General features: G+C 40.2%; 1 protein-coding gene across 2 annotated transcripts; it reads right to left on the minus strand.

The window, feature by feature from the left end:
* Positions 1 to 488: 488 nt before the first annotated feature.
* On the minus strand, positions 489 to 12,065 carry LOC135463557 (myosin regulatory light chain-like). 2 transcript variants are annotated; one of them, XM_064740854.1, is made up of 4 exons: positions 11,884 to 12,065; positions 4,100 to 4,258; positions 1,557 to 1,797; positions 489 to 998 (listed from the first exon to the last, which is right to left on the minus strand). In XM_064740854.1, the coding sequence occupies exons 2-4, from the start codon at positions 4,208 to 4,210 to the stop codon at positions 817 to 819; spliced, it is 534 nt and encodes a 177-aa protein (XP_064596924.1). In that variant the 5' UTR covers positions 4,211 to 4,258; positions 11,884 to 12,065; the 3' UTR covers positions 489 to 816. The 2 variants fall into 2 exon arrangements, with proteins under 2 accessions (XP_064596924.1, XP_064596925.1); XM_064740855.1 differs by lacking the exon at positions 11,884 to 12,065 and adding an exon at positions 8,192 to 8,223.
* Between the last annotated feature and the right edge of the window lie 2,932 nt (positions 12,066 to 14,997).

The raw sequence follows: 14,997 nt of genomic DNA on the forward strand, positions 1-14,997 counted from the left end.
TAAGTGATGACTCACAGTATCAAGCATCCGGCTGAAGAAAACACACATTTTCATGCAAATACATATTTATTTCAACAATATAGTGCAACAATTATTAGTAACACGCGTACATACATTTGTCACTTGGTCCTGTGAAAGTGTAAATATAGCAAACAGTTGCTTTTCAAACTACATGCAGACACGCTAAACAGGGGCAGATAACTCTCAATGACGTGGGTCAATCCGGACATAATAGAAGGAGATTTATGTGAGATCGTAGAGCGTTGTTTTTATAACACTGCATCTCTTCCAGGCGTGGTAAAGAATTTTCCAACGTCTCCTCATTTTGATATGTGTTTCCTAATACCTGTGGGCAGACTTTCGTCTGAAATTTTGGCCTTTTAAAGGAATCTTTGAAACGTTATACCCATCAGTGAGATATATTGCACAACTAAGTCCGGTTTTACCTACCATTTTAACTAATAAAGTTTAAGCACGTTTCAAGTGCCAAATTTTCTCGCGGTAAGATCGAAATAAAATGTATATAGCTTAATCTCTGCAAAACCCGCACAATGCATCGCGAATCTCGTAAGTAAAATTATTACACAACAAACTAAAAACTGCCGGTTGCAGTTCCGTTTCACAGCGACAACTGTCAGCTTGCAGCCTACTTAAGCATCGAACTCTGTCGACAGCAATCTAATTTCACTGTGGAAAGTTGTTATTTACCGTCTAATTTCCCCATTAACGAATCAACAGCTACAGTCCAATGTCCACACAAGAAACGAACGAACTTTACTTCTACACCTGTCAATAATGCATCACTAGGACAGCCCCTCACTTTTGTGCCTCCTCCTCTTTGTCTTTATTCCCGTGTTTTATCATACGGGTAAACTCCATGTAGTCAAAGCGACCATCTTTGATCGGTGCCACGTGGAAGAGCTCGTCGATCATATCCTCAGACCATCTATCACCCATTGTCATCATCTTGTCCTTTAGAAATTCCTCATCTATCGCTCCTGAGAAAAGAACAAAACATCAATACATCAACGGGTCAAAATATTGCTCTTTTGTGACAAACCAGCATAGGGGTAATGGTCTGGACGATCCGCGGGCATGTACTTGACAGCATATATGTGCGTTACCCAGAGGTCGCTGGTTTAAAAGCTTAGGGTTCCTTGTACATCCAGCCCCCACCCAACCCCGACAGAATAATAACCACTATTGAACTGTTAGAAGTGTCATGTAACATTACCTGTATAAAAATATGTTTTATGGTTTTACAATTCATCGATTGTAATTCATCAAGTTAAAGTATATCACCTTATCTGATAAGCTGACATTCATTAGTCGCTAGATTCCATGGAGGTAATTTAGCTAGCTCAGTTAATTCGGCTGAGACATTATGTTAAGGAGTTAATTTGTCAACCTTATTTTGGGCAGGCCGGTTCTCTCCACCCACAAAACTGATCCATAAAAAAGTGAAAAGCCATTGTGTGTGGCGAAAAACACTCAAAAACAATCAAAAAAAAATAAATGAATATCTTCCATGCATTCATGACGTTACATTTGCTTACCTAAGTTGTAGTCATCAAAGCATGAGAATGCGTTCCTGATGACATCCTCGGGATCAGTACCGGTCAGTTTCTCCCCGAACAATGTAATGAACATGGTGAAATTGAGGGGTCCGGGGGCCTCATTGACCATCTGATCCAGCTCCTGAGCCCCGGGATCCTTCCCCAGGGAGCGGAGCGTCTCCTGAAGGTCATCTCGGTCAATAAACCCATCTTGGTTCTGATCGATCATAGTGAACGCCTCCTGGAAGAAAAAAGAATGCACTTCAACACGGATGTAAGTAAGAGGCTGAAAACGCTGCCCACTGAAATAATAATACAGAAGCGGCATCAGCGTGTAAATATAAAGGTTTCACCAATTTTTGACCTTCTTTCCGGGAACTTTGTCAGGTGACTAACCACTTTAAGTTAATTAATATATGAATGCTATATACAGCGGAATGCTTAGATGTGTGGAGGTATATAAGCTGTCCATTGTGGCCCCCTAGCCTATTACATGTAGTTAGCGGGCTCTTCAGCACAATGACTCAGTATCTTCTTACCACTGCCGTATTGTATAAGTAAAAGACCAATCAAGTATATAAATAAATATTATAGCTCTGGAAGCAGTCAGCTATGGTTATTGTGACCATGGAGTTCAACATAGTGTGAACATACAAATCACATAAAAACAATGCAATGGGACTAGACATTAAGTTTAGCCCACTAGAAGAATCCTGGTTTATGCAGGAATACAACACAATAAAGACGTACAGCATAGTGAGGAAAACCAAAGCAGCGACGACAGTGTGATAGACGTACAGCATAGAGAGATAAACAACGGAGCAGCGACGACAGTGTGATAGACGTACAGCATATAGAGAAAAACCAAAGAAGCGACGACAGTGTGATAGGCGCACAGCAGAGAGAGTAAAACCAGAGCAGTGACGACAGTGTGGTAGACGTACAGCATAGAGAGAAAAACCAGAGCAGCGACGACAGTGTGATAGACGTACAGCATAGAGAGAAAAACCAAAGAAGCGACGACAGTGTGATAGGCGTACAGCACAGAGAGTAAAACCAGAACAGTGACGACAGTGTGATAGACGTACAGCATAGAGAGAAAAACCAGAGCAGCGACGACAGTGTGATAGACGTACAGCATAGAGAAAAAAAACCAAAGAAGCGACGACAGTGTGATAGGCGTACAGCATAGAGAAAAAAAACCAAAGAAGCGACAACAGTGTGATAGGCGTACAGCATAGAAAGAAAAACCAAAGAAGCGACGACTCAAATGATGACTCAAAATCAACTGATGGTCACACGTAACCAGTGAAATACATTCTCTTGTCTGTTTACCTCAGTAAGGGTGAGTGAGTGCTTGGGGTTCAACGTCGTACTCAACAATTTTTCGGTCATATGACGACGAAGGAATCATCAGGGTGCATGTACGTGTAATGTGCCTCCTTGTTGCAGGACGGATTTCCACCGCTCTTTTATTTAGTGCTGCTTCACTGAGACGACTTACCGTAGGCAAGTAAGCCGCCCCGCCCGAGCCATTATACTGATACGGGTCAACCCCTTCTCTATCCCCTTCATGCTGAACGCCAAGCGACGATGTTACAACTTCCTCTTTTAAAGTCTTAGGTGTGACTCGATCACGGATTGATCCTGGATCTACCGGTCCCGAAGCGGACGCTCTGCCAACTGTGCTATCCGGGCCGGTACCTCAGTAAGGGTTTTACTCTAACAATTCATGTAAATGCATAAATAGTAGCAAATTACACGCTCACTGGCACCGTGGCCTAAGCAGAATTGGATAAAAAAAAAATGCAGTGATGTTACTTCCCTTTATTAGACGTCAATGATCTAGAATCAATCAGAATGCTGTGTTATCATCACATTTAACATACAATAATAATAAAACAATGTAAAAGGACCGGGCCTCGGGGATGCTTAGTCAATCACCAGAGCCCTGGTTTATGCAGGAATACAACACCATAAAAGACTTACGACACTTAAGAAGATTAGTACAGTAATGTCTTAAATTTGGATCATTCTGAAATGCACCGCACGGATATTGTTCTCCAAAAATCTCGGTTGTTGTGCAGCACAGCCATAGTTTGTATCATTCCGACCTGTGCTTCGCGGTTTAGAAATTAACCTTTCAGTTCTGAGAAGTCATCTGGATTTAGTGCGTACACCTAAAAAACTAATCCATTAATTCTAACAGGAAGCGAGTTGCCTGAGTGATGCCAGAATGCATTCCGGTCCCAGTTGTTCAGAAGTCACATTTATTTTGCTTAATATAAGATTGGTGTGAAGATTTAAGCCTGCCCTAAATTGAATAAACCTTCGAACAACTGATCCCTGCTATTGTGGCAGATTATTCTCATAAATATAACACACATATTCTATTAATTTAATTCAAGGATTCCACTAGATTTACAGAATACTATGTTGAATATGACAAAATGTTGTGTTCTAATAACAGAATATATTCTAGCATCATTCAGGCAACAGGCTTGCTGTTAAAATTAACACATTTATTTTTAGTGTTCTCGTACTTTGAACTCCTGTATCTGGGCCTGATCAAACATGGCGAACACATTAGACGTAGTTCTCTGGACTCGCTTCTTCTTCCCTCGCGTCTTTGATTGCTTGGCAACAGCCGCCATGATGTCGACGGGAGGGATGTCACGGGATTCAGCAAAAATGGAAATATTCTGTAAAAGATGAAAGATATGCTCTATGAAAAAAATATTCAACTGATTTTTTTTATTGATTGGTGTCAAATGCCGAACTAAGTAATTTACTTTTGAGGTGATTGAAACTCCGGAGTGCCCGGAGTTAATGTTCATCCTTGGCCTGGTAACGGTACAAACCTGTCTAAAGGTTGCGGCCAAACCAGGGGTCATATTTAGTATTAAGTAACCCTTAGCTATGTGTACTTCATATCTCTACAATATACGTTCTCATGGTAGTTAAGGGCATACTAAGTCATGGTAGTTAAGGGCATACTAAGTCATGGTAGTTAAGGGCATAGTAAGTCATGGTAGTAAAGGGCATACTAAGTAATGGTAGTTAAGGACATACTGCCATGGTAGCTAAGGGCATACTGTCATGGTAGTTAAGGGCATACTAAACTAAGTACGAAACTGTGGCCCGGTCAAATATAACGTTTTAGGCAACTTTTCCGGAGAGAGCCCAAGAGCAACTTGTAATGAGGAATGGATTCTAGCTGCGCGAGGAAAAAATTAAAAGTAAACGATGAGCTATATTTATTTATCGAAGTGATAGAAATGTACAAGTATATTCTGACAAGTACGTCAAAAACGTTCTCTGTAGGATGGAGAAGTCAAAGATGCTACGTAAGCTCTTTGCATGGAGTCATCGTTCTTTGAAAGACTTTGTATGGACGTAACCGTCAAAACACTGCAGAGCGCTCATATATGTTGATGCGGGTGACGTACTGTGAAAAATACTACATTTCTGTAAACGTTTGTAGCATAGTTCTGATAGCTTCAACAATGATATACACAGGCTTGTTTACAGTTTGTTTTGCCCAGAGTTCTAAGATAATCACATTCGACTTCAATCACTTTACATTTGTAATATAGTATTAAAGAGGCTTTGACGGAGATGTTTCGATTTAATCGATTTTTCGCCCAAAATTTCAGGTATAGCCTCTTTGAATATTATTACAGCATGTGATGATTTATTAGACACGATATTTATATTAGTGATATTTTTAAAAATCTCGATCTACATTCAAAGGATACTTGATATAATACAGACGTACAGCATAGAGAGTAAAACAGAGAAGTGACGACAGTGTGATAGACATACAGTATAGAGAGTAAAACCAGAACAGTGACGACAGTGTGATAGACGTACAGTATAGAGAGTAAAACCAAAACACTGACGACAGTGTAATAGACGTACAGCGTAGAGAGTAAAACAAGAGCAGTGTGATAGACGTACAACACAGAGAGTAAAGCCAGAGCAGTGACGACAAAGTGATAGACGTACAGCGTAGAGAGTAAAACCAGAGCAGTGACAACAGTGTGATAGACGTACAGCATACAGAGCAAAGCCAGAGCAGTGACGACAGTGTGTCGTACAGCAGAGAGAGTAAAACCAGAGCAGTGACAACAGTGTGATAGACGTACATCATAGAGAGTAAAACCAGAGCAGTGACGACAGTGTGATAGACGTACAGCATAGACAGTAAAACCTGAGCAGTGACGACAGTGTGATAGACGTACAGCATAGAGAGTAAAACCAGAGCAGTGACGACAGTGTGGTAGACGCGTACAGCATAGAAATTAAAACCAGAGCAGTGAGGACAGCGTGATAGACGTACATCATAGAGTGAAAAACCAGAGCAGTGACACCAGTGTGACAGACGTACAGCATAGAGAGTAAAACCAGAGCAGCGACGACAGTGTGATAGACATACAGTATAGAGAGTAAAACCAGAACAGTGACAACAGTGTGATAGACGTACAGCATAGAGAGTAAAGCCAGAGCAGTGACGACAGTGTGATAGCTGGGAAATGGTCACACGTAACCGGCGAAATACGGAATCTTGTCAATTTACCTCAGTCAGGGTTTTATTCTAACTGATCATGTAAATGCATAAATAGTAGCAATTTAAACGCCCACTAGCACCGTGGCTTAAGCAAAATTAGAGAAAACAAATGCAGTGATGTTAACTGTAACTTAATAGACGTCACCGGTCTAGAAATATTCAAAATGATGTGTTGTCATTCCATTTAACATACAATCACATGAAAACAATATTGAAGGGACCAGGCCTCGGGCAGGCTTAGTCCGCCAGCAGAATCCTGTTTATGCAGGACTACAATACAATTAAAGGCGTACAACACAGAGAGTAAAACCAGAGCAGTGACGACAGCGTGATAGCTGACAAATGGTCAGACGTAACAGGTACGGCCTGTTGTCGATTTGACTCAGTCAGGGTTTTATTCTACCTGTTCTTGTAAATACGCTTGGATTTTATTTCTTAATAGGTAGTAAGTAAAGTGGCCTAACATATGAATGTACAAGAAAGTTTATCACTTTTCTTCTTTTGGCGTAAACATAGCTCTAAACTCCCCAGTAATCATGGCGGAAATTAAGTAACCAGCTGCTGTGACATCAACTGTGATAGCTGTCAAAACAACTTTGTTTTGGTGAGAGTTCGAATAAGGAGAGCTAAGCCGGTCCCGCGGTCCCAGCAGGTTCAAGGGTGACGTCATTACCGAATATTTTCGACCATGGACTACGCATAAAATACAGCGGTCATTAGGAAACATAAAATACGCCTCAAAAATGAAAAAAAATCTCAGTTTTTGTTTGGCATACCTTTCTTCATTTTCTTACCATACTCTTCGTTTATCATACCTTTTCATGTGTTCTTTAAGTGGCTCACTTGTTTTGTGTTGGGAACAATACATTTTACACTCTATGAAATACTCTAACAACCACATTCCATACATAGTATCTTGCTTTGCATAATGTAAAGGTAATAAGCTCTCAACTCTTATTTTATAAAGTGATATCGATTGCTATCGTAGTGATATTTAATATCTGGGAATATCTCAGTATATAATAGAAGTGGTGTCGTGGCACCTTGTCCCACGCTATTATCCGCGTGTACATAAACCAGCTGTCTGTCTCTTTTTGTACCAGCTAACTGAACGTTTTTTCTAGCCTATCTGTTACGCATGAGAGGTTAAGGCTATATAAAACTAAAATAGTTATATGTACATTTTGCACATGTGGTATACATTGATATAAGTAAGATACAATAGACAGTGCGAGTGTGGTTACGTGCATATACAAATCATATGTTCTGTATGTGAAGAGTAAAGGGATGGTATACTTAATTAAACGTGTGTCTGAATACTAAAACAAAGGTTTTTTGATTTTTTTTATATGTGGCTGTTGTGGAACGATCTATTAATCAGTATGTCCATATCTCCGGATATGCGGTTGTCATATAGTATCGTTATGTTCATATCGTTAAAAAGCTGTACAAAATGAAGAGACTCCTCAAGCTGTCTCAGTTCTCAACCTTTCTCAGTTCTCAACCATTCTCAATTCTCAACCTTTCAACCTTTCTCAATTCTCAACCTTTCAGCCTTTCTCAAGTTTTACTCTTTTCAGTGAATATACGGTGTATTGTTATAATTCATGCAAGCTTAATCAGGAATCTAAAAGAAATAAAAAAGAACATAGAAAATAACCAATGTACAGTCACAAGCTGCGACGCATGCACATTTCAAATGTGCACCCAAACTTGACCAAAAAAAAAATATACACCATCCTCAACAATAAAAACAACAACAACAACGTCGTCCTCAGTCAGGCAGGAGAAAGACCTCAAAGCAGTCCCTTATGATCACTGCGATTGTTCTTAACTTTTTTCTGAGGCGACTTTTTACTCAAATAAAAAACCTAAGACGATGTGTGCACAATACAGTATAGAAAAAAATAGATCCATCTTACACTAGACATTCCTGTACGTACCTTTCCTCTGTGCCGTTCGTTGCAAAACTTGCAAAAGAATGAAACGGTTGATGGGCAAGACATAGAAAATACGCTGTTATGTTATGTTATGTTATTGTGTTATACAAGACGGATTACACCACCTGGAAGATGCAGAGATCTGGTATGAAGAGGCTAATGGAGACTCCACGAAAGTAAAGACGTGACTTACCACAGCACTTTGTGGAGAATACTACACAAGCTGAATTCCGCTCTAAAGATCGTTCGTCGCGTGTTAGAATATAAAAGGCTACAGCATAGGAGGCAGATGGCGTCACTGTGGCTGAAGTATCACATGAACCTCCATCACCGGTTACCGGTTCGTGTCCGGTTACCAATTATCGCATTGTCGTCTCCTCCTAGCCTTATCTCACATCTTCATGCAATTTTTTTTTGTCAGTTGAACATAAACATTACATATATATATGCAATGCATGAAAACATTAGGAGAATAGAGCAACAGCACAGTGTGATAATTGGCGTCTTGTCAGATATAACTGGTGAATTATTTCGTAGAGCCTCATGACATTTTGACTTCAGTTCAGACTATATTATAACCGTTAATGCCAAAGTTTAAGCTGAATCATTGTGTAGAATGAACGGTTATGACAGGATGGGCTTTATACACAGAATAAGGAGTCAAATCCAAAAAAAAAATGTTTCGAAGAAATAACCATTACACTGACAAGTAAAACGTTAAGACAGAAGGCAGGGCAGACTGAGACGGCATGTGCTCGGGAAAGCTCTTTCAGAGGAAGTCGTTGGACTGGGAAAGTCAAGTGAAGTCACCAAGCTGTTCGCCTTTATAAGTACCGGTACGTGAATATAGAAACAAGACTGTGCAGGAGAAATAACAGTTCTACACAGTACCCAGTTCAAGTCATCCAAGCCAGTGTGTTAATCTGGGGTACACCTGTTCGAATCAACACAGGTCCCCGATGGAAGCGTAGCTCTCGCCGCAAATGGCCGGCATTTGACCTCCACGTGATCGAGTTCACTTCCCGCCGATACGAATGCGGAAGTTTGTTAGATTCCAAACAAAGTGTGGCGGTTTTCTCGGAAATCTGCCCGACTTCGTTCACTCCTGCCGTACCAGTGATGACATTTTTGCAGTGTACACTGACGTAACACTGAGAGCCATTTAATAAAAATCGATATACATGTAGGCCTACATTCGTGTATGAGTACGAAATTTGTACAAGCTTGGCTATTGCATTGTTTCATAATTTATATGTAGTGCTCACAATGTAACCACGTGACTCTGTAGTGCTCCTTCACATATAATATTTCACTTATACGACTGCGGTCAGCATTATAGTGGAAGGAAACCGGGCAGGTCCCGGGTAAAAGCCACGACCACACGCAGGTTGTCCTTCCTTTATAGGTCATATGTATCGTCATAACCGGCAGTTACAACTGTCCACCATAATGCTCGTCGTCGTCATATGAGTGAAATATTCTTTAGAGCGGCGTAAAACACCAGTGAATTAAATACCTAAATAAATAAACAGAATTAATCGCGTATAGCGAAGGTTCTATATCTTATGCCAAGAGGTGTTTATACATGTAATGACTTAACAGCAATTATTCGTTGCTTCTGAAGTGCTTCTGAACATATTCGAGCCCTGGCGTATATTTTTACAGTATACGTAAAACACTATTGGCCATTAATTACACATGCGGACACGCACGAGCTTGTGTAAGCCACGCACAGACATGTACGCCACAGTGTATAGTTATACTTGACGTGCAAACGGAAGCTTAGGAGTGTCCACATTCCTAGCAATACTATAAGCCAGTCCAAAATATCAACATGTGCTGAGTGAGGTTATATCCTTATATGCCTTATTTTCTTAGTCATTTGTTGACACTTCGCTGACCAAGTAGATAAATTGTTGCTCTCGATCGAATCTTTCCTGTGAGTTTACGGGTTCGAATCTAGCTCTCGCATGCTCGGCTGCGGGTCTACGTAATCTGGTTTATCAGGTATCAGGTGAGGGGGTTCCATTAAGACTCGACACCAAAACAGCACAGACATTTTTGTCTATCATCACACTGCCTTAGTATAAAATAAATAACACAATAATGTTACGCAATGTTTTTGAATGGTGTAGTATCTTATTTTATTATTAGTCATCATATACCACATGAGGTTTCCAGAACACTAAATACATATTTTTCTACAGTAAATATGACTAGTTATATACTACCGGACGTGCTTATGTGGGAATTCATTCCTTGCAATTGTAGACGGATCTTAGCGGGGTTTATTAATTAAAACCGTAGTATATCTGATAATAATATACTATAGACTGGACTGAAAACAGCCATTGTATGTGAGGGGGTTTTTCCGGTGCGCAAATTTAATTATAGAAAATATACATGGTATATATGAAAGCCCGTCAGTTGTTTAAATTAGAGTACATATGACTCAGACACCTCATATATGCACACACAATTACAGAGCACATGCTTTTGATCTAGGCATTTTTTATTGGGCAAATTAAAACAAACTTTATCAACTCTACGGTCGTGTTGATGAACCATACACTGTTGTGCGACGTAATCCTATACAAGTTCGTGTATGTATATCCGTCTTTGTCAGAGAAAAAAGTGGAAAATAAACCCCAAAATGTAGATGATTGTAATATGATGCATGAATCCGTCTGATGAATCATTGTTATGAGATGAAAAAAAAAAGATTCCCCAAGATGAGATACATTTATGGAAAGAATGGATGGTCATAGCTTTACGCCACCTTGGGAGTGTTGCATTGTAGTGAGAACGAGAGGCTTTTGGGTACAGCTGCACGTACAGATAAATTCAGGAAGAGATGACCGATTGTCCTGTTTGTGTTTTGTTTACGATTTTCACATAAATCAGTCAGATAGACCGCAAGTATTGATAAGTCACAATACAAAGCCAAACTTCTTGAAACCGGGCGAGCCCATGATCCGTATGACAATTTAATATCCAGGAAACAAAATTAAATGCCAGCTATTCTTAGGAATTATCCACTTATTTCATGACGAACAGTTTTATTGGTGGCGCAAACCGGAGTTCACGGTGTTAAACCACCGACCTTTGGTAAGCTACTCATGAACCTTTCAACGTGTGACCTACTAATATGAAGATCATATTGGGTAGACGACTAGACGTGCGTGGTAGTCGGCCACTTATTCACTAAAGACCTATTAAATACAGTAAGAGCGGTGAGTGTACAAATTCCCTGCTCAAGACCGGATTTGAACCTGCACCTCGTGCTTTCTATTGAACTGCAAGCACCTTAAAGTCTCGGCCATAACTCGCCCAACATTTCCAAAAAGTAGGTGCATGAGGCAAAACCGCTATATTGTTAAAACGTTTTAACATGATGTCATACTAGCTCCTGTCAAATGTTGAAAAGTTTTATTCATGCACTGTATTCTTGTATACAATGAAACTTCCGTCGTGTTTTTGTGACGGTCCATACAATACAGTCTGGAAATCGTCGTCTGGACATAGCCCCGTCACACGGAACGGAATTTAAAGTAAGGTGAACCTGTTTTGAAATTGTTAAGCTGGCGTCACTTTTACGAGCAAAAAAAAATAGTCACATGTACAAGCTTTATGATAAGTTGCTATAATTACATTTAATTTAGTACGGGTATATCTAAATGAAGATAACATTTTACTGAGCTTATTGTTTTGTTACCGTCAGACTGAGTAGGAATTTCTTTCACTGTCACTGCACGTATCATTATTGGAGCAGGTGAGTATATATAGAGAGAGAGATACACACAGACGGTATACTCACCTAACAAGTGTAGCCGCAACCGCTATGTTTCGTTATGACTGACAACTTCGCAACTGACAGGTATTCCAGAGCCGAGTGATTTAGTTACTGGCTATCTAACTTAAACTGAACTACGAAGTGCGCCACCGTGGACAAAATGTCAGCCAAACACAGGTATTTCTCTCAAATAATTAATATTCTTCGCACAGCTCCGTGACTCTCCTTTCGAACTGACTTAACGTATTTTAACGTTGAGGGTGCGAGAGCGGTCAACATGAGTAGATGTGGCCCGGTGGCGAAACCCACTCCGATTGACCCTCGTCATACAGGCGTCATCCTTATGACTAAACATTCGGGTCAAGCCCCCAGTTTTAATACATACTTATAGGAGGGGTTCCCTAGGATGGGGCGCATACCAGGAGATTCGTCTGTGACTCATTCCGTTGCAGCCCTTGACTAGGCAAGCCTCGTCCCCAACACAAAAGACGTCAGGCCTACCGTTCAGTGAATGAGCAGCGCGGGGGGGGGGGGGGGGGGGGGGGGGGAGGGAGGAGGGTGACAGGGGTATAATTTATGTCTTTTAAGGCGCTATCTGCAAACTTCCTTTTAGGGTAATCTTTAAACTAGCTGGGTTATGTCCGTTCCTCAGTATACATGTATACACTGTAAAATTTTGATACAGTGTGAATTTAATTGCCAGGTTATACGTACCCAAAGAAAAACAGTCCTTTAAAAGAACATTATTCGTAGATATAATCACATTGCCAAAACACATTTATGATTTTGAATGCCTCTTTTCATTTCACTGTTTAAAGACGATACATTACGTGATTTGACAGATACTATTTACAGTGTAAGTACGGGGTATATATAGTGCTTCGGTATAAGTTTATTGTATGCCGTGCGTATTGAAACGATAAAACGCAAGGTTTTGCTGACACAAGGCTTTAGAATTAAAGAGTCCTTGAATATGTATACCTACACACACACATACTCATGTCGACAAAATGGAGAGAACCTAAAGTAAATATACTTAGAGTTTTATGACAAAAGCCGCTGTCTCGATTTTCGTCTATCACAAACGCACTAGATCGTGACGTTGAATCTGCTATTCTTACAAGCCCTTTTGCATATAAAACGGGTTTTACAGCAATCTTAGTATATTTGTTCATGCAAGCAGACGTGTAGTCAGATATATATGTGTCCGTGACTTTTTTCTCGTTCCCAATTACAGGCTCAATTCTCCTTACAGCGCATGCGTCACCAATCTACCTTTCACTTCACTGCCATCAATAGCAAGTTCTATACACAAATCTTAAACAACGCCGAGGTCACTGGGTTCACGGTGATGAGGCAGGAAGCGATGTCAGAAAACACAATTCGCCTCAACATTTGTCTTAAATAACACTTTATACACATGCATTCTCTCTACGTAGAGTATGTACAACACGATTCTAACAAAAACCTAAAACAATTTTATTGATGAATGGTGAGTAAATAGGTCCGCGGGAGGAGACAAGGCTATGTGAGTCTCACGGGCTCCAACGGTCAAGCTTGTCTATTGATGGCATTGATGTAAAACGAAAGGTAGAGCAACGCATGCGCTGAAAGGAGCATGTGTAGAGCCCCTTTGACTGCCGATGACTGGGGTTGGTCAAGAAGATGTGATTTTTGAAGAATGATTGAAGGAATGGTGGGAGGGAGAGCGCGTACACTGGGGAGCCCCATGTGGGTGGTACGCTTCCGAACCTCAGGCAGTTCAATAATGCCTAATTTCTTTCTTATACAGTCTAGTGCTGCCTCACTGCCCTTACAGCATGCAAAGTGATGTTAGAATGTATTTCTATTATTGCAGAAGATTATTATGTTAAATATTGCACACATATTCTATTGATTCAAGCACAAAGATTGCGTTAGAACAACAAAATGCTGTTTTGAATATAACACAGTGTTATGTTACAATAACAGAACAGCTAGCATTTTATTAGCGTTCCTAACCAATGAGGTCGTCAGTTCGAACCCAACTCTGGCTTGTTCTACTGTGGATTTCTACCAGAATATTTTTCAAGTAAAAATTTACATTAAAATTTTGCCCCTTTATTTTAGATGTTTTCGGTTTGAACATAGTCCCTGTGCGTGTAGCATGTTTGAATCCACGCATCGCTGATATTTCTGACCACTCCGCCAAGTTTCCAGAGTCGGATCGAAGAAACAGAAGGATATTGCGCAATGTTTGGTAGTAGAGGCCTATATTGTCGTGATACAATTGTGCACACTTCCCAATAGCACTAGTAACCACGCTCTTACCCCAGTAAGTTCCGTTTGATTCATAGCCATGCTTGGCATAGAACCTCAAAATTCATAATAAAAGTTAGACTGTTAGAACACTTATTCCTCTGGATGAGCTCTGGCTAAATGTCAAACCACACAGTGAGAAATTTTCTTCACTTCTGCGGGTTTTTTTTTTTTTGGATACTGTCACTTTTCTCAGGATATTATCAGTGCATGTATCTTTTCTTTGCGGACACTACTTGTATGGTTTCCTGCGGAAATGGCGTTGGTTACATGTGCATATAGGCATTCAGTATACACTTATACAGCTTACTACATACAGTGAGAAATGTAAGCCCACATACATCTATGTCTACAGTCGATATGAAACAAATCTGAAGATGGGAATGTACTAAGATAATGATACTAAGATAAGATGGTGCATATAACTGCTCCAATAGATAGGCCGATACTAATTAAAAACTACAACATCCACGAGCTACATAGCTTCGTTTGGAATCTTTTAAAAAATCTGTCAACTAGCATACTCTGAATTCTAATGAAATGGGCAATAATATACATTATATCGAGAAAACAGGGGTTTAAGTGCAGGTCACGCGGGTCATCATGAATCAGGTAGAGATGATTATAAGATATAATTATATGTATGCAGCTGGATTTTAGATGCCACGTATAGATTAAGGGCACTGTCCATGAAAAGCATTCACATGAATTCCTTCTTAAAACATATGAGTAAAAATTCACGGATGTACATGTATGAGGGGACATTCCTTTGTCGTGCGCGAATGGAACCGTGATCTTGCCGCGTCCCGCAAGGCGCGACATAACGGGGACGAGGGCGAT

Source organism: Liolophura sinensis, chromosome 3 (assembly GCF_032854445.1).
Source record: "Liolophura sinensis isolate JHLJ2023 chromosome 3, CUHK_Ljap_v2, whole genome shotgun sequence".
NCBI lineage: Eukaryota > Metazoa > Mollusca > Polyplacophora > Chitonida > Chitonidae > Liolophura > Liolophura sinensis.